At 47.5% G+C, this 14,823-nt stretch overlaps 1 protein-coding gene across 1 annotated transcript; it reads left to right on the top strand.

Moving 5' to 3' along the window:
• The first annotated feature begins 544 nt into the window (after positions 1-544).
• LOC138972437 (uncharacterized) lies at positions 545-14,781 on the top strand. Its single transcript, XM_070345090.1, has 4 exons — positions 545-585; positions 5,774-5,895; positions 7,948-8,209; positions 13,288-14,781. Exons 2-4 carry the CDS (start codon positions 5,851-5,853, stop codon positions 13,647-13,649), a joined length of 669 nt encoding a protein of 222 aa, XP_070201191.1. The 5' UTR covers positions 545-585; positions 5,774-5,850; the 3' UTR covers positions 13,650-14,781.
• The last annotated feature ends 42 nt before the right edge of the window (positions 14,782-14,823 follow it).

The raw sequence follows: 14,823 nt of genomic DNA, 5'->3' as shown, positions 1-14,823 counted from the left end.
GAACCCTTCAGTTTTCTTGCTTTGTTAATCAAGCGATAGCAATTAGTTTACACACGTACGTGTGTGTTAATAATCCGTGCATTGGCAGCTGTATCAAAGGCTTGTATCACTAACTCAACATGTCCCACTCGGTGTGTATGATTGCAGGTGATTGTCAAATTGCCGGCCCCACCTCGATCAGAACCACCCCAAGTCCACCACAGCTGACCTTGACTCCCAATGTGTCTGACGATGATGGAGAACAATTTATTTTTGAATGTAAGGCATCTATCATTGGATCAGGAGAAAATGTGGTGTTATTAAACATTCAGCGAGTGCTGCACGCCAATCCCAATGCTGACCCTGTTACGATAGCAGGAGCATCATGCTTAGCAAACGGGGGACAGGCAGGTTTGCCACCCAGGGCACCTCAAGGAGCCAGTGTGACTGGCGGTCTCGGTCAGAGTCAGGCCCAGAAGTCCGTGACACTGACCCTGAACAGAGTAGGCTGTGGTGATGCCGGGACGTACTACTGTAAAGCTTACACACAGGATACCAGCTTTAATTCCAAGAGATATGAGAGTCAGATAAATTTTACAGTTCAAGGTGAGTGGTTTTCTATCATACCTTTACTTGTGCCAATCATTTCTCATGATACCGGCTATTCAGACTTGGTCGTGTAACGGACGTTTTCTTCCACACGAGATTACGTTGATCGTCTAACGAAGCCGTTAGGCCGAATAGGTATCAGCTATTCGAGTGTGGGAGAACGCGTCTGTCACACGACCAAGTCTGAATAGCATTTCATGTGTCACAGCTTCAACAGAGGAATTTGTGAACAGAAAAAACGAGTAACAGCGGGAGGAATGAAAGCCATGTGTGCATTTTTGGTCTTTTGGAGGAACGAGTGCGAGTTTGATTCCGTTCTTGCCATGCCCCAAAGCGTGTAAAGGCCCAAGCTACACGATCGGTTTCGCACGTACGTTTGAGGCGGACGGCTCAGACCTGATCGTCTCAGAGGAACGGAACGCTTGCCACACCATGCTCCTGAGACGTACGAGGTGAAGGTCCCACATTTGACGTCTGCTGCATAGACAGCAGGAACAGGTCTCGATGTTGCTGGTTTTTATAATTTTTACTTCCATGGTTCCATAGATTCCAAATCGTCGCCAAGATTCAGGTTGATGAGATATTTTGGTTCCGAATCGGCAAGTTTTGATGCTGAGCTGACCGCCATTTGCAAAGTGGGTGTCGACTGAAAGACGTGCGCTCAATGGCCGGAGGATGCTTGCCATCCGTTCGGATTAGATCCAGCTGTATTTCGAACGGACAGGCCGAGCCGGATGCTGTCAAGCGTGTGAGACGTACGGTTCGGATGCCACACGATCGGTTTGTGGTCAGTTTCGGGCGGTCGGTCTCAAACGTAGGGGCGAAACCGATCGTGTATCTTGGCCTTAACATACAATCTTGCACACGTTTGTTATTGTAGGGGAAAAGAAGTAAAGCGTGAGAAAAAGCACATATGTTGCAGACGACTTGAACTAAACATGAAAAGTTACAAACCATTTAATAAAATGCATATAAAAAATGGAAAATATGACGTCATTAATCATCATCACAATTTATTGCACTGTAGATCATGTGCCGTCATTCCATGCTTTCATTCAGGAAGGCAGTTTATCTGCCGAAATATTGATAAATAAAAGTACCCAACCTGGTTACTGTTTTTTGTATTTTATTTAAACAATGGAACAATCAGATGTTTGGTGGCTTAGTGTAAGACCAGCTTTTGTTGTTGGTTAGAGGGGAGCATATAGCATTAAGTCTTCAGTTTCATTTTTATCGACCAAGGCCGAACTCTAACCAAGACTTCTTGCATATGTAGTCTCTGTGATGACTCTTTTTCAGTGATGTTTGACGTCCAGGCCGACAGATTGAACCCAGTGCCATTCACCATGACCCTGTTGTAACCCCGTCCTGTGTGTAATGTGTGCAGTGAACCCATGACCCATCACCATGACAATGTTGTAACCCCGTCCTGTGTGTAATGTGTGCAGTGAACCCAGGGCCCATCACTATGACCCTGTTGTAACCCCGTCCTGTGTGTAATGTGTGCAGTGAACCCAGTGCCATTCACCATGACCCTGTTGTAACCCCGTCCTGTGTGTAATGTGTGCAGTGAACCCAGGGCCCATCACCATGACCCTGTTGTAACCCCGTGCTGTGTGTAATGTGTGCAGTGAACCCAGGGCCCATCACTATGACCCTGTTGTAACCCCGTCCTGTGTGTAATGTGTGCAGTGAACCCATGACCCATCACCATGACCCTGTTGTAACCCCGTCCTGTGTGTAATGTGTGCAGTGAACCCAGGGCCAATCTCCATGACCCTGTTGTAACCCAGTCATGTGTGTAATGTGTACAGTGAACCCAGGGCCCATCACCATGACCCTGTTGTAACCCCGTCCTGTGTGTAATGTGTGCAGTGAACCCAGGGCCCATCACCATGACCCTGTTGTAACCCCGTCCTGTGTGTAATGTGTGCAGTGAACCCATGACCCATCACCATGACCCTGTTGTAACCCCGTGCTGTGTGTAATGTGTGCAGTGAACCCAGGGCCCATCACTATGACCCTGTTGTAACCCCGTCCTGTGTGTAATGTGTGCAGTGAACCCAGGACCCATCACCACGACCCTGGTGTAACCCCGTCCTGTGTGTAATGTGTGCAGTGAACCCAGGGCCCATCACCATGACCCTGTTGTAACCCTGTCCTGTGTTTAATGTGTGCAGTGAACCCAGGGCCCATCACCATGACCCTGTTATAACCCCGTCATGTGTGTAATGTGTACAGTGAACCCAGGGCCCATCACCATGACCCTGTTGTAACCCCGTCCTGTGTGTAATGTGTGCAGTGAACCCAGGGCCAATCTCCATGACCCTGTTGTAACCCAGTCCTGTGTGTAATGTGTGCAGTGAACCCAGGGCCAATATCCATGACCCTGTTGTAACCCTGTCCTGTGTTTAATGTGTGCAGTGAACCCAGGGCCCATCACCATGACCCTGTTGTAACCCCGTCGTGTGTGTAATGTGTACAGTGAACCCAGGGCCCATCACCATGACCCTGTTGTAACCCCGTCCTGTGTGTAATGTGTGCAGTGAACCCAGGGCCAATCTCCATGACCCTGTTGTAACCCAGTCCTGTGTGTAATGTGTGCAGTGAACCCAGGGCCAATATCCATGACCCTGTTGTAACCCCGTCCTGTGTGTAATGTGTGCAGTGAACCCAAGGGGAATCTCCATGAACCTGTTGTAACCCCGTCCTGTGTGTAATGTGCGCAGTGAACCCAGGGCCAATTTCAATTACCCTGTTGTAACCCCGTCCTGTGTGTAATGTGTGCAGTGAACCCAGGGCCCATCACCATGACCCTGTTGTAACCCTGTCCTGTGTGTAATGTGTGCAGTGAACCCAGGGCCCATCACTATGACCCTGTTGTAACCCCGTCATGTGTGTAATGTGTACAGTGAACCCAGGGCCCATCTCCATGACCCTGTTGTAACCCCGTCCTGTGTGTAATGTGCGCAGTGAACCCAGGGCCCATCTCCATGACCCTGTTGTAACCCCGTCATGTGTGTAATGTGTGAAGTGAACCCAGGGCCCATCTCCATGACCCTGTTGTAACCCAGTCCTGTGTGTAATGTGTGCAGTGAACCCAGGGCCAATATCCATGACCCTGTTGTAACCGCGTCCTGTGTGTAATGTGTGCAGTGAACCCAGGGGCAATCTCCATGACCCTGTTGTAACCCCGTCCAGTGTGTAATGTGCGCAGTGAAACCAGGGCCCATCACCATGACCCTGTTGTAACCCAGTCCTGTGTGTAATGTGTGCAGTGAACCCAGGGCCCATCACCATGACCCTGTTGTAACCCCGTCCTGTGTGTAATGTGTGCAGTGAACCCAGGGCCCATCACCATGACCCTGTTGTAACCCCGTCATGTGTGTAATGTGTGCAGTGAACCCAGGACCCATCACCACAACCCTGTTGTAACCCCGTCCTGTGAGTAATGTGTGCAGTGAACCCAGGGCCAATTTCAATGACCCTGTTGTAACCCCGTCCTGTAGGTAATGTGTGCAGTGAACCCAGGGCCCAGCACCATGACCCTGTTGTAACCCTGTCCTGTGTGTAATGTGTGCAGTGAACCCAGGGCCCATCACTATGACCCTGTTGTAACCCCGTTCTGTGTGTAATGTGTACAGTGAACCCAGGGCCCATCACCATGACCCTGTTGTAACCCTGTCCTGTGTGTAATGTGTGCAGTGAACCCAGGGCCCATCACTATGACGTATTGACCCTGTTGTAACCCCGTCCTGTGTGTAATGTGTACAGTGAACCCAGGGCCCATCACCATGACCCTGTTGTAACCCCGTCCTGTGTGTAATGTGTGCAGGGAGCCCAGGGCCCATCACCATGACCCTGTTGTAACCCCGTCCTGTGTGTAATGTGTACAGTGAACCCAGGGCCCATCACCATGACCCTGTTGTAACCCCGTCCTGTGTGTAATGTGTGCAGGGAGCCCAGGGCCCATCACCATGACCCTGTTGTGACCCTGTCCTGTGTGTAATGTGTGCAGTGAACCCAGGGCCCATCACCATGACCCTGTTGTAACCCCGTCCTGTGTGTAATGTGTGCAGTGAACCCAGGGCCCATCACTATGACCCTGTTGTAACCCCGTCCTGTGTGTAATGTGTACAGTGAACCCAGGGCCCATCACCATGACCCTGTTGTAACCCTGTCCTGTGTGTAATGTGTGCAGTGAACCCAGGGCCCATCACTATGACGTATTGACCCTGTTGTAACCCCGTCCTGTGTGTAATGTGTACAGTGAACCCAGGGCCCATCACCATGACCCTGTTGTAACCCCGTCCTGTGTGTATTGTGTGCAGGGAGCCCAGGGCCCATCACTATGACCCTGTTATAACCCCGTCATGTGTGTAATGTGTACAGTGAACCCAGGGCCCATCACCATGACCCTGTTGTAACCCCGTCCTGTGTGTAATGTGTGCAGGGAGCCCAGGGCCCATCACCATGACCCTGTTGTGACCCTGTCCTGTGTGTAATGTGTGCAGTGAACCCAGGGCCCATAACCATGACCCTGTTGTAACCCCGTCCTGTGTGTAATGTGTGCAGTGAACCCAGGGCCCATCACCATGACCCTGTTGTAACCCCGTCCTGTGTGTAGTGTGTGTAGTGAACCCAGGGCCCATCACTATGACCCTGTTGTAACCCCGTCCTGTGTGTAATATGTGCAGTGAACCCAGGGCCCATCACCATGACCCTGTTGTAACCCCGTCCTGTGTGGAATGTGTGCAGTGAACCCAGGGCCCATCACTATGACCCTGTTGTAACCCCGTCCTGTGTGTAATGTGTGCAGGGAGCCCAGGGCCCATCACCATGACCCTGTTGTAACCCCGTCCTGTGTGTAATGTGTGCAGTGAACCCAGGGCCCATCACCATGACCCTGTTGTAACCCCGTCATGTGTGTAATGTGTACAGGGAGCCCAGGGCCCATCACTATGACCCTGTTGTAACCCTGTCCTGTGTGTAATGTGTGCAGTGAACCCAGGGCCCATCACTATGACCCTGTTGTAACCCCGTCCTGTGTGTAATGTGTGCAGGGAACCCAGGGCCCATCACCATGACCCTGTTGTAACCCCGCCCTGTGTGTAATGTGTGCAGTGAACACAGGGCCAATCTCCATGACCCTGTTGTAACCCCGTCCTGTGTGTAATGTGTGCAGGGAGCCCAGGGCCCATCACAATAACACCGCTGATCACGTCAGGTACTGGATGTTGCTCTGTTGGACAGACACTTAGAATGACCTGTGGCCAGTTTGTTGGAGTAGACGACAACTCGTCGCAGGTAAGATCGACAGCTGCGATCTTCAGACACATGTATGAAGAGACAGATACATAGACAGACAGATGAATAGGCAGACATATGTATAGGCAGACAGATGTATAGAGATGTATATGTAGACAGATGTAAATTTGGATGTTTCAATTTAAAATCGTTATATGACAACCCATCGACTCTCATCAAGTGACCGACTGTAATAATGCCGTTTTCCATCCAATTTCTGTTAAAAAATAACCTTTTTATCAATGCAAATAATTATGTACATTATAATACAGACGCTCTGAAGCAAAATCACCCAAGGAGATGGGGACACATTTGCATGCAAAATGCTTATAATGTTTGAAAACATCTCTCCAGAAAGGATTCTGAACTCTTTGCATCAATATGTTTCCAAACTCACCTCCTCTCTTGTAAATGTTATGTACAAGTGGACACAGAGCTTGTAGAAGTTTAGTTACTTTTCCTTCACTACAAAGGACTCGCTGTAACCATGATATCTTCAGAGCTGACAAAAAGCATTTCAAATCCACCATTTTAAGCCCCCCCTCTTCAAACGACTGATATACTGTTGTTCTCTTTATTCTATCTTTCTTACCATCCCATAGAAATGAAAATAATAACCTATTCAAATCAAACAAAAACTTATCATCAGGGTCTGGTAAACTCATACACAGATGAGTTAACTTAGACAGCGCCAAACTCCTAATAACTGTTATTTTTCCAAAGGGGGTTAAATTTCTTCTGGACCAGGACCTGAACAAATTCTCAATTTCTACCAATTTATCTTCATAATTAAGGGGTATAATGTCATCTAAGTTGACTGAAAAAACAATGCCAAGAGTTTTAAATGTTACAGGGTTCCAACTGAGCATAAGTTTCGGCATGAATTTAATATTACAATTTTTATGTGAGCCTATCCAGACTGCCGTGGTTTTCTCATAATTCATTTTAAGACCGGATATAGAGGCAAATTGCTTCAAAACGTTCATACATGCACATGAAGGTTGAAGGCTTAGCCGTATCTTCCAACCTGTCCTTTAAACATGTACTGGTAACGCTTGTCAAACCTCTGTGGTGTGAGACACACTAAGGGTTGTCTCTCGTTCACAGCACAACTGGGTCTGGGGCACACTAAAGGTTGTCTCTCGTTCACAGCACAACTGGGTCTGGGACACACTAAAGGTTGTCTCTCGTTCACAGCACAACTGGGTCTGGGACACACTAAAGGTTGTCTCTCGTTTACAGCACAACTGGGTCTGGGGCACACTAAAGGTTGTCTCTCGTTCACAGCACAACTGGGTCTGGGGCACACTAAAGGTTGTCTCTCGTTCACAGCACAACTGGGTCTGGGACACACTAAAGGTTGTCTCTCGTTCACAGCACAACTGGGTCTGGGACACACTAAAGGTTGTCTCTCGTTCACAGCACAACTGGGTCTGGGACACACTAAAGGTTGTCTCTCGTTCACAGCACAACTGGGTCTGGGACACACTAAAGGTTGTCTCTCGTTCACAGCACAACTGGGTCTGGGACACACTAAAGGTTGTCTCTCGTTCACAGCACAACTGAGTCTGGGACACACTAAAGGTTGTCTCTCGTTCACAGCACAACTGGGTCTGGGACACACTAAAGGTTGTCTCTCGTTCACAGCACAACTGGGTCTGGGACACACTAAAGGTTGTCTCTCGTTCACAGCACAACTGGGTCTGGGACACACTAAAGGTTGTCTCTCGTTCACAGCACAACTGGGTCTGGGACACACTAAAGGTTGTCTCTCGTTCACAGCACAACTGGGTCTGGGACACACTAAAGGTTGTCTCTCGTTCACAGCACAACTGGGTCTGGGACACACTAAAGGTTGTCTCTCGTTCACAGCATAACTGGGTCTGGGACACACTAAAGGTTGTCTCTCGTTCACAGCACAACTGGGTCTGGGACACACTAAAGGTTGTCTCTCGTTCACAGCACAACTGGGTCTGGGACACACTAAAGGTTGTCTCTCGTTCACAGCACAACAGGGTCTGGGACACACTAAAGGTTGTCTCTCGTTCACAGCACAACTGGGTCTGGAAATTCAAGGACAAGAACGATACAGACTGGCAGTCCTACGCCGTCATAGGAAACCCCACATCGGACATCACACAACGTATACCGCCATCAACAGACCCGTGCTACAAACATCATTCCAGTTCACTGTCACGACGGCTGACCCTTGAGGACTCTGAACGACAGTACCGGTGTTATGTGAACGGCAGGGTGACTGGCCAAGGCGTGGACAAGGCAAAGGTTCACCCTCTCGGCACTTTACAGGCCCCAGGTAGGCTGACATGTTTATCATAACATTGTATTCAAGGCGAGTACATGACAAAGGTTCACCATGTCGGCACTTTACAGGCCCCAGGTAGGCTGACATGTTTATCATAACCCTGTAGTCAAGACGAGTACATGACAAAGGTTCACCATGTCGGCACTTTACAGGCCCCAGGTAGGCTGACATGTTTATCATAACCCTGTAGTCAAGGCGAGTACATGACAAAGGTTCACGATGTCGGCTTTTTACAGGCCCGAGGTAGGCTGACATGTTTATCATAACATTGTAGTCAAGGCAAGCACATGACAAAGGTTCACCATGTCGGCACTTTACAGGCCCCAGGTAGGCTGACATGTTTATCATAAACCTGTAGTAAAGGCGAGTACATGACAAAGGTTCACCATGTTGGCACTTTACAGGCCCCAGGTAGGCTGACATGTGTATCATAACCCTGTAGTCAAGACGAGTACATGACAAAGGTTCACCATGTCGGCACTTTACAGGCCCCAGGTAGGCTGACATGTTTATCATAACCCTGTAGTCAAGGCGAGTACATGACAAAGGTTCACCATGTCGGCACTTTACAGGCCCCAGGTAGGCTGACATGTTTATCATAACCCTGTAGTCAAGGCGAGTACATGACAAAGGTTCACCATGTCGGCACTTTACAGGCCCCAGGTAGGCTCACATGTTTATCATAACCCTGTAGTCAAGACGAGTACATGACACAGGTTCACCATGTTGGCACTTTACAGGCCCCAGGTAGGCTGACATGTTTATCATAACCCTGTAGTCAAGACGAGTACATGACAAAGGTTCACCATGTTGGCACTTTACAGGCCCCAGGTAGGCTGACATGTGTATCATAACCCTGTAGTCAAGGCGAGTACATGACAAAGGTTCACCATGTCGGCACTTTACAGGCCCCAGGTAGGCTGACATGTTTATCATAACCCTGTAGTCAAGACGAGTACATGACAAAGGTTCACCATGTTGGCACTTTACAGGCCCCAGGTAGGCTGGCATGTGTATCATAACCCTGTAGTCAAGACGAGTACATGACAAAGGTTCACCATGTCGGTACTTTACAGGCCCCAGGTAGGCTGACATGTTTATCATAACATTGTAGTCAAGGCGAGTACATGACAAAGGTTCACCATGTCGGTACTTTGCAGGCCCCAGATATGCTGACACGTTTATCATAACATTGTAGTCAAGGCGAGTACATGACAAAGGTTCACCATGTCGGTACTTTACAGGCCCCAGGTAGGCTGGTGCACTTACCTTGATCGTGGTGTGGAGGCTTGCGTGCCTTGACAACCTCCGGAGCTATGTCGGCGGGGACCTCGTGTCCCTGGTAGGTCCAACCATGCCGAACAGATCCGCGTGAGGTAGAGGCCAGACTAAAATGTGTACCCTGGTCCTCCAGGTTGGGGGTTCAGCTTAGGGCCAACAACTCTAACTGGTAAAACCGAGTGAGTTACAGAAACAGCGACACGCTGCCCGACACGCCACCAGGCGTGAAAGGCAGTAAGTAAGTAAGTAAGGTAGGCTGACATGTTTATCATAACCCTGTAGTCAAGACGAGTACATGACAAAGGTTCACCATGTCGGTACTTTACAGGCCCCAGGTAGGCTGACATGTTTATCATAACCCTGTAGTCAAGACGAGTACATGACAAAGGTTCACCATGTCGGTACTTTACAGGCCCCAGGTAGGCTGACATGTGTATCATAACACTGTAGTCAAGACGAGTACATGACAAAGGTTCACCATGTCGGCACTTTACAGGCCCCAGGTAGGCTGACATGTGTATCATAACACTGTAGTCAAGGCGAGTACATGACAAAGGTTCACCATGTCGGCACTGTACAGGCCCCAGGTAGGCTGACATGTTTATCATAACATTGTAGTCAAGACGAGTACATGATAAAGGTTCACCATGTCGGCACTGTACAGGCCCCAGGTAGGCTGACATGTGTATCATAACATTGTAGTCAAGGCGAGTACATGCTGTGTGTTGTCCGTCCTTCGTGGTTCAAGATGACTGCAGTCTCAAGGTACGCTGGGATGCCTGGTTCAATGAATCATGAGGTGTTTTATGAGGTCTATCTTTGCCAGGAAACCACTATGACATGCAGGGCGCACAATGGAAGGTTCAGCTATTGGGGTACTGGCAGCTGTGGCTTTGTGGAGTGTACGCTTTTACTCTGCAACAGCAGTTGTGTATTCAGCTCTCTGGGCATCACAGCAAATCAGATTGTGCCGATTCGGTGTGATCTGGGCAAGCCGCTAGCTCTCTGGGCATCACAGCAAATCAGATTGTGCCGATTCAGTGTGATCTGGGCAAGCTGCTAACTCTCTGGGCATCACAGCAAATCAGATTGTGCCGATTCGGTGTGATCTGGGCAAGCTGCTAGATCTCTGGGCATCACAGCAAATCAGATTGTGCCGATTCGGTGTGATCTGGGCAAGCTGCTAACTCTCTGGGCATCACAACAAATCAGATTGTGCCGATTCGGTGTGATCTGGGCAAGCTGCTAGATCTCTGGGCATCACAGCAAATCAGATTGTGCCGATTCGGTGTGATCTGGGCAAGCTGCTAGATCTCTGGGCATCACAGCAAATCAGATTGTGCCGATTCGGTGTGATCTGGGCAAGCTGCTTTCTGGAGTCAACCTGAATGTCGAAGTCGTAAACGGTTGAGTATGTTAGACATATTTCACTTCATGTGATTAACAGCAAATTTGGCGTAAATGGACATTTGCTTTTGCTTAACAAAACCTGATACAGAGCCACCGTGAAAAAAATAAGAAATCATTAGTTTTTTTTAACAATTTTCAAAATGGCCGCCAATGAAAAGGGTATTTAGGCATTTTTGATGCTACAAGACATTCTCTTGCAATAGAAACTAACACAGAAACATTTTTAAACAAAATAATACATGTATTGTTGGTTCAGAGAATGATTGGACGGTGTGGGTGGCAGGGTTGAAGAATTTGTGGATTACCTAAACTGTGCAAAAAAAATATATTGCACCAATTTTCATACCAAAACGAAAACATTCATTCCTGTGCCGTTGTATTCAATGTATGCTATTGAGGGCACTCAACTTGGCTATCTGGAACACTTTTAAGATAAAAGGTGGCCTTTACATGGGTTATTTGACCGCCACCCAAATAAGGGTACCGCCAAAATAAAACTGATAAAAATGTAATGTATCAACTCAAAAGTCGACTAAAATTCATAATCGCTGTATTTAGAAAACGTTGTTTGTTCTCATGTGTTTACACAAAACTAGCACATTCCGGCAAGTGGCCATACTAAAAAAACAACTTTGGCAGTACTTGAAACAACCATCTGTCATAAATACATGCGAAGTCAAAAATATGTGGGATGTAAGTCAACAAACCTGTGGCAGTTTTAAAATTATTATTTCATGAAGATTCGAAAGTGTACTCAAACGGTTGAACTACGCCTCGTGTGTAGACACACATTCCTGCTTTTGAAAGTTTGATCACAACACTGTAAAGACATCGGGAGTGGTGTTTTTGTCGGGCGGGGATATAGCTCAGTTGGTAGCGCGCTGGATTTGTATTCAGTTGGCCGCTGTCAGCGCGAGTTCGATCCCAGGTTCGGCGGAAATTTATTTCACAGAGTCAACTTTGTGTGCAGAATCTCTTTGGTGTCCGAACCACCCCCCGTGTATACTACATTGGGTGTGCACGTTAAAGATCCCACGATTGACAAAAGGGTCTTTCCTGGCAAAATTGCTTAGGCACAGTTAATATATAATTGTCTACCATACCCGTGTGACTTGGAATAAGGCCGTGAAAGGTAAATATGCGCCGACATGGCTGCAATCTACTGGCCGTATACAATTTCATCTCACACGGCATCACTGCAGAGCGCCTAGAACTGTACCCACGGAATATGCGCGATATAAGCCTCATTGATTGATTGATTGATTGAGTTAATAATTGTCTACCTATACCTGTGTGACTTGGAATAATAGGCCGTGAAAGGTAAATATGCGCCAAAATGGCTGCAATCTACTGGCCGCATAAAATTCCATCTCACACGGCATCATTGCAGAGCGCCTGGAACTGTACCCACGGAATATGCGCGATATAAGCCTCATATTGATTTTTATTTCCAGCTGGTCATCCTACTATTTGGGCTACCCTCTCTCAGTTTTTGACTCTACCCCTCCCCACCTCAGCCGTTTAGAGACTTGTGGAAGTCCTTAACGTAGGCAGGACTAATTATCATGCCATGAACAATCTCTTTCTCCTCGCCTTTTATTCAAAGTTCGTTTAATCTGTTTAAAATCACCAGCGTGGCGATCATGATTTCCTTACTTGTAATCAACAGATAGATCTAGATCTATCAGTATCAAAATCCAGCTAATGAGCTATTGCAAGATTAAACAAAGTCTCTGCATTTCAGCGTTTCACCCGATGAATAACAGACCCCAGGGGAGAATTAAACATTAATATGATGTGACATTGGTGAATGAATGCGTATTCTTGAAAACTTACCTTCAGAAACGTTGTTTTCGCTCAAATCAAAACACGCAATGTTGCGGAGGCCGCCATCTTGTATGTTCATGCTGCGGATATAAAACATTCTAAAAACGATTAAATTAAATACCAGAACACAAACATACCCATAAGAGTATTTATTTCATGCATGTGTTATCAGCAGACAACTTCTGGTGCATGGTGAACCATTGAATTTTACATTTGCTGAGTTGGGAATATTTACTGCTGAGCGCTTTTGGTACGAACTTCGTCTGCTGTAAATGCAGCCTTTTATTCACTATCAAAAACAAAAAAACTGATTTCTGAAGTGGCTCTGTATCTGAAATCCCTTAAATAATTATAAGGAACAATATCACAAAGTATGATGTTTGTTGCAAGATGTGAATGATTGATTAGTGCGTCTGCAACATACGAGCCCCACTATCAGTGTTAAGGTACACTTCCAAGGTAGACTACCGAAGTTTAGATCTGAAGATTGAATTGAAACAATCTGAGCAGTTATACAAATACAAATAAAAATATGTCATTTTCTGTCCAAGGCGACGAGGAGAACGGCAAGAGCGAGACAGGGGTCAAGGACAACAAAGAAAAGACCGAGACAGAGGTCAAGGCCAACAAAGAAAATGCATCACAAACCAGCGCTACGAACTGGCTGGCGATCGGTCTTGGTGTGGCGGGAGCTGTTGCCTGTCTCGGTGTCGGTCTCGGCGTCGCGCTCCACTGCAAGAGGAAAGCGAGCGGTCAACAGAGCAGCCCCGAGACCGCCATGAACACCGGTGACACCGCACTCGTCGGTCAGTCTGGCCAAGACCCATACGACGCTATAGACGATAATGCCAGCGAGGCCAGTGCAGCGTCTGACGCCAACACGGCCAGTGTTGCCTCGTCCGATGTAGAATAATGCTGAACCCATTCCGGTTTATGTTGACATTTAATATCAAGTCACATGCGCAATCAAAAGATTCATATTACTGCAGACTGTCCATCTGTAAACGAAACAATCACCTTGAAGTTTTCTCTGATGTTGTTTAATCTAGAACTTACAAACTTTAAATTTACAGATTTTCACAATGCGATGATTCCAAGACAAGATGTACAGCTGGCTTACCCTCACAAGATATCAAGGTCACTATAGGATCGAGCTGACATACACCACACACCTGCAGGATTGATTGATAACGTCCCGTTATAGTGAACTGATATTTGAGCTAGAGCGGGAGATCATGTGTTTGTTATTTTTATTGCACATACCGGGGGTGCGTCGTATTAGCATTTGCATTTCTGGTATAATGTTAGGTCACAGTGACGCCCCTGGTATAATGTTAGGTCACAGTGACGCCCCTGGTATAATGTTAGGTCACAGTGACGCCCCTGGTGTAATGTTAGGTCACAGTGACGCCCCTGGTATAATGTTAGGTCACAGTGACGCCCCTGGTATAATGTTAGGTCACAGTGACGCCCCTGGTGTAATGTTAGGTCACAGTGACGCCCCTGGTGTAATGTTAAGTCACAGTGACGCCCCTGGTATAATGTTAGGTCACAGTGACGCCCCTGGTGTAATGTTAGGTCACAGTGACGCCCCTGGTATAATGTTAGGTCATAGTGACGCCCCTGGTGTAATGTTAGGTCACAGTGACGCCCCTGGTGTAATGTTAGGTCACAGTGACGCCCCTGGTATAATGTTAGGTGACAGTGACGCCCCTGGTGTAATGGTAGGTCACAGTGACGCCCCTGATATAATGTTAGGTCACAGTGACGCCCCTGGTATAATGTTAGGTCACAGTGACGCCCCTGGTGTAATGTTAGGTCACAGTGACGCCCCTGGTATAATGTTAGGTCGCAGTGACGCCCCTGGTATAATGTTAGGTCACAGTGACGCCCTTGGTAGGACATTATCATTTGCTTGAAAGTTTGGCAGTAGATCAGCAGTCAATTTGCGTCAGGTTGATACTTTGTGTGACGAAGGTGAGGCATACGAGCGGGTGGTCTTCTTGTTAGGTGTGGCACCATACATGTCGCAATCAGTGTTGGACTGTGTTAATTCAACTTAACAGGCTTGAACAGAAAAACACTTG

Source organism: Littorina saxatilis, linkage group LG8, assembly GCF_037325665.1.
Source record: "Littorina saxatilis isolate snail1 linkage group LG8, US_GU_Lsax_2.0, whole genome shotgun sequence".
Lineage (NCBI taxonomy): Eukaryota > Metazoa > Mollusca > Gastropoda > Littorinimorpha > Littorinidae > Littorina > Littorina saxatilis.
Note: the sequence above shows the minus strand (reverse complement) of the source record. Positions and strands in the feature narration are given on the sequence as shown.

Bases quoted from the DNA above. Each gene is read 5' to 3' on its own strand.
- LOC138972437 (XM_070345090.1), top strand. From the start codon at position 5,851: ATGACCTGTGGCCAGTTTGTTGGAGTAGACGACAACTCGTCGCAG. The intron at 5,896-7,947 runs GTAAGATCGACA...TCTCGTTCACAG, and splicing joins TAGACGACAACTCGTCGCAG to CACAACTGGGTCTGGAAATT. The intron at 8,210-13,287 runs GTAGGCTGACAT...TTTCTGTCCAAG, and splicing joins CGGCACTTTACAGGCCCCAG to GCGACGAGGAGAACGGCAAG.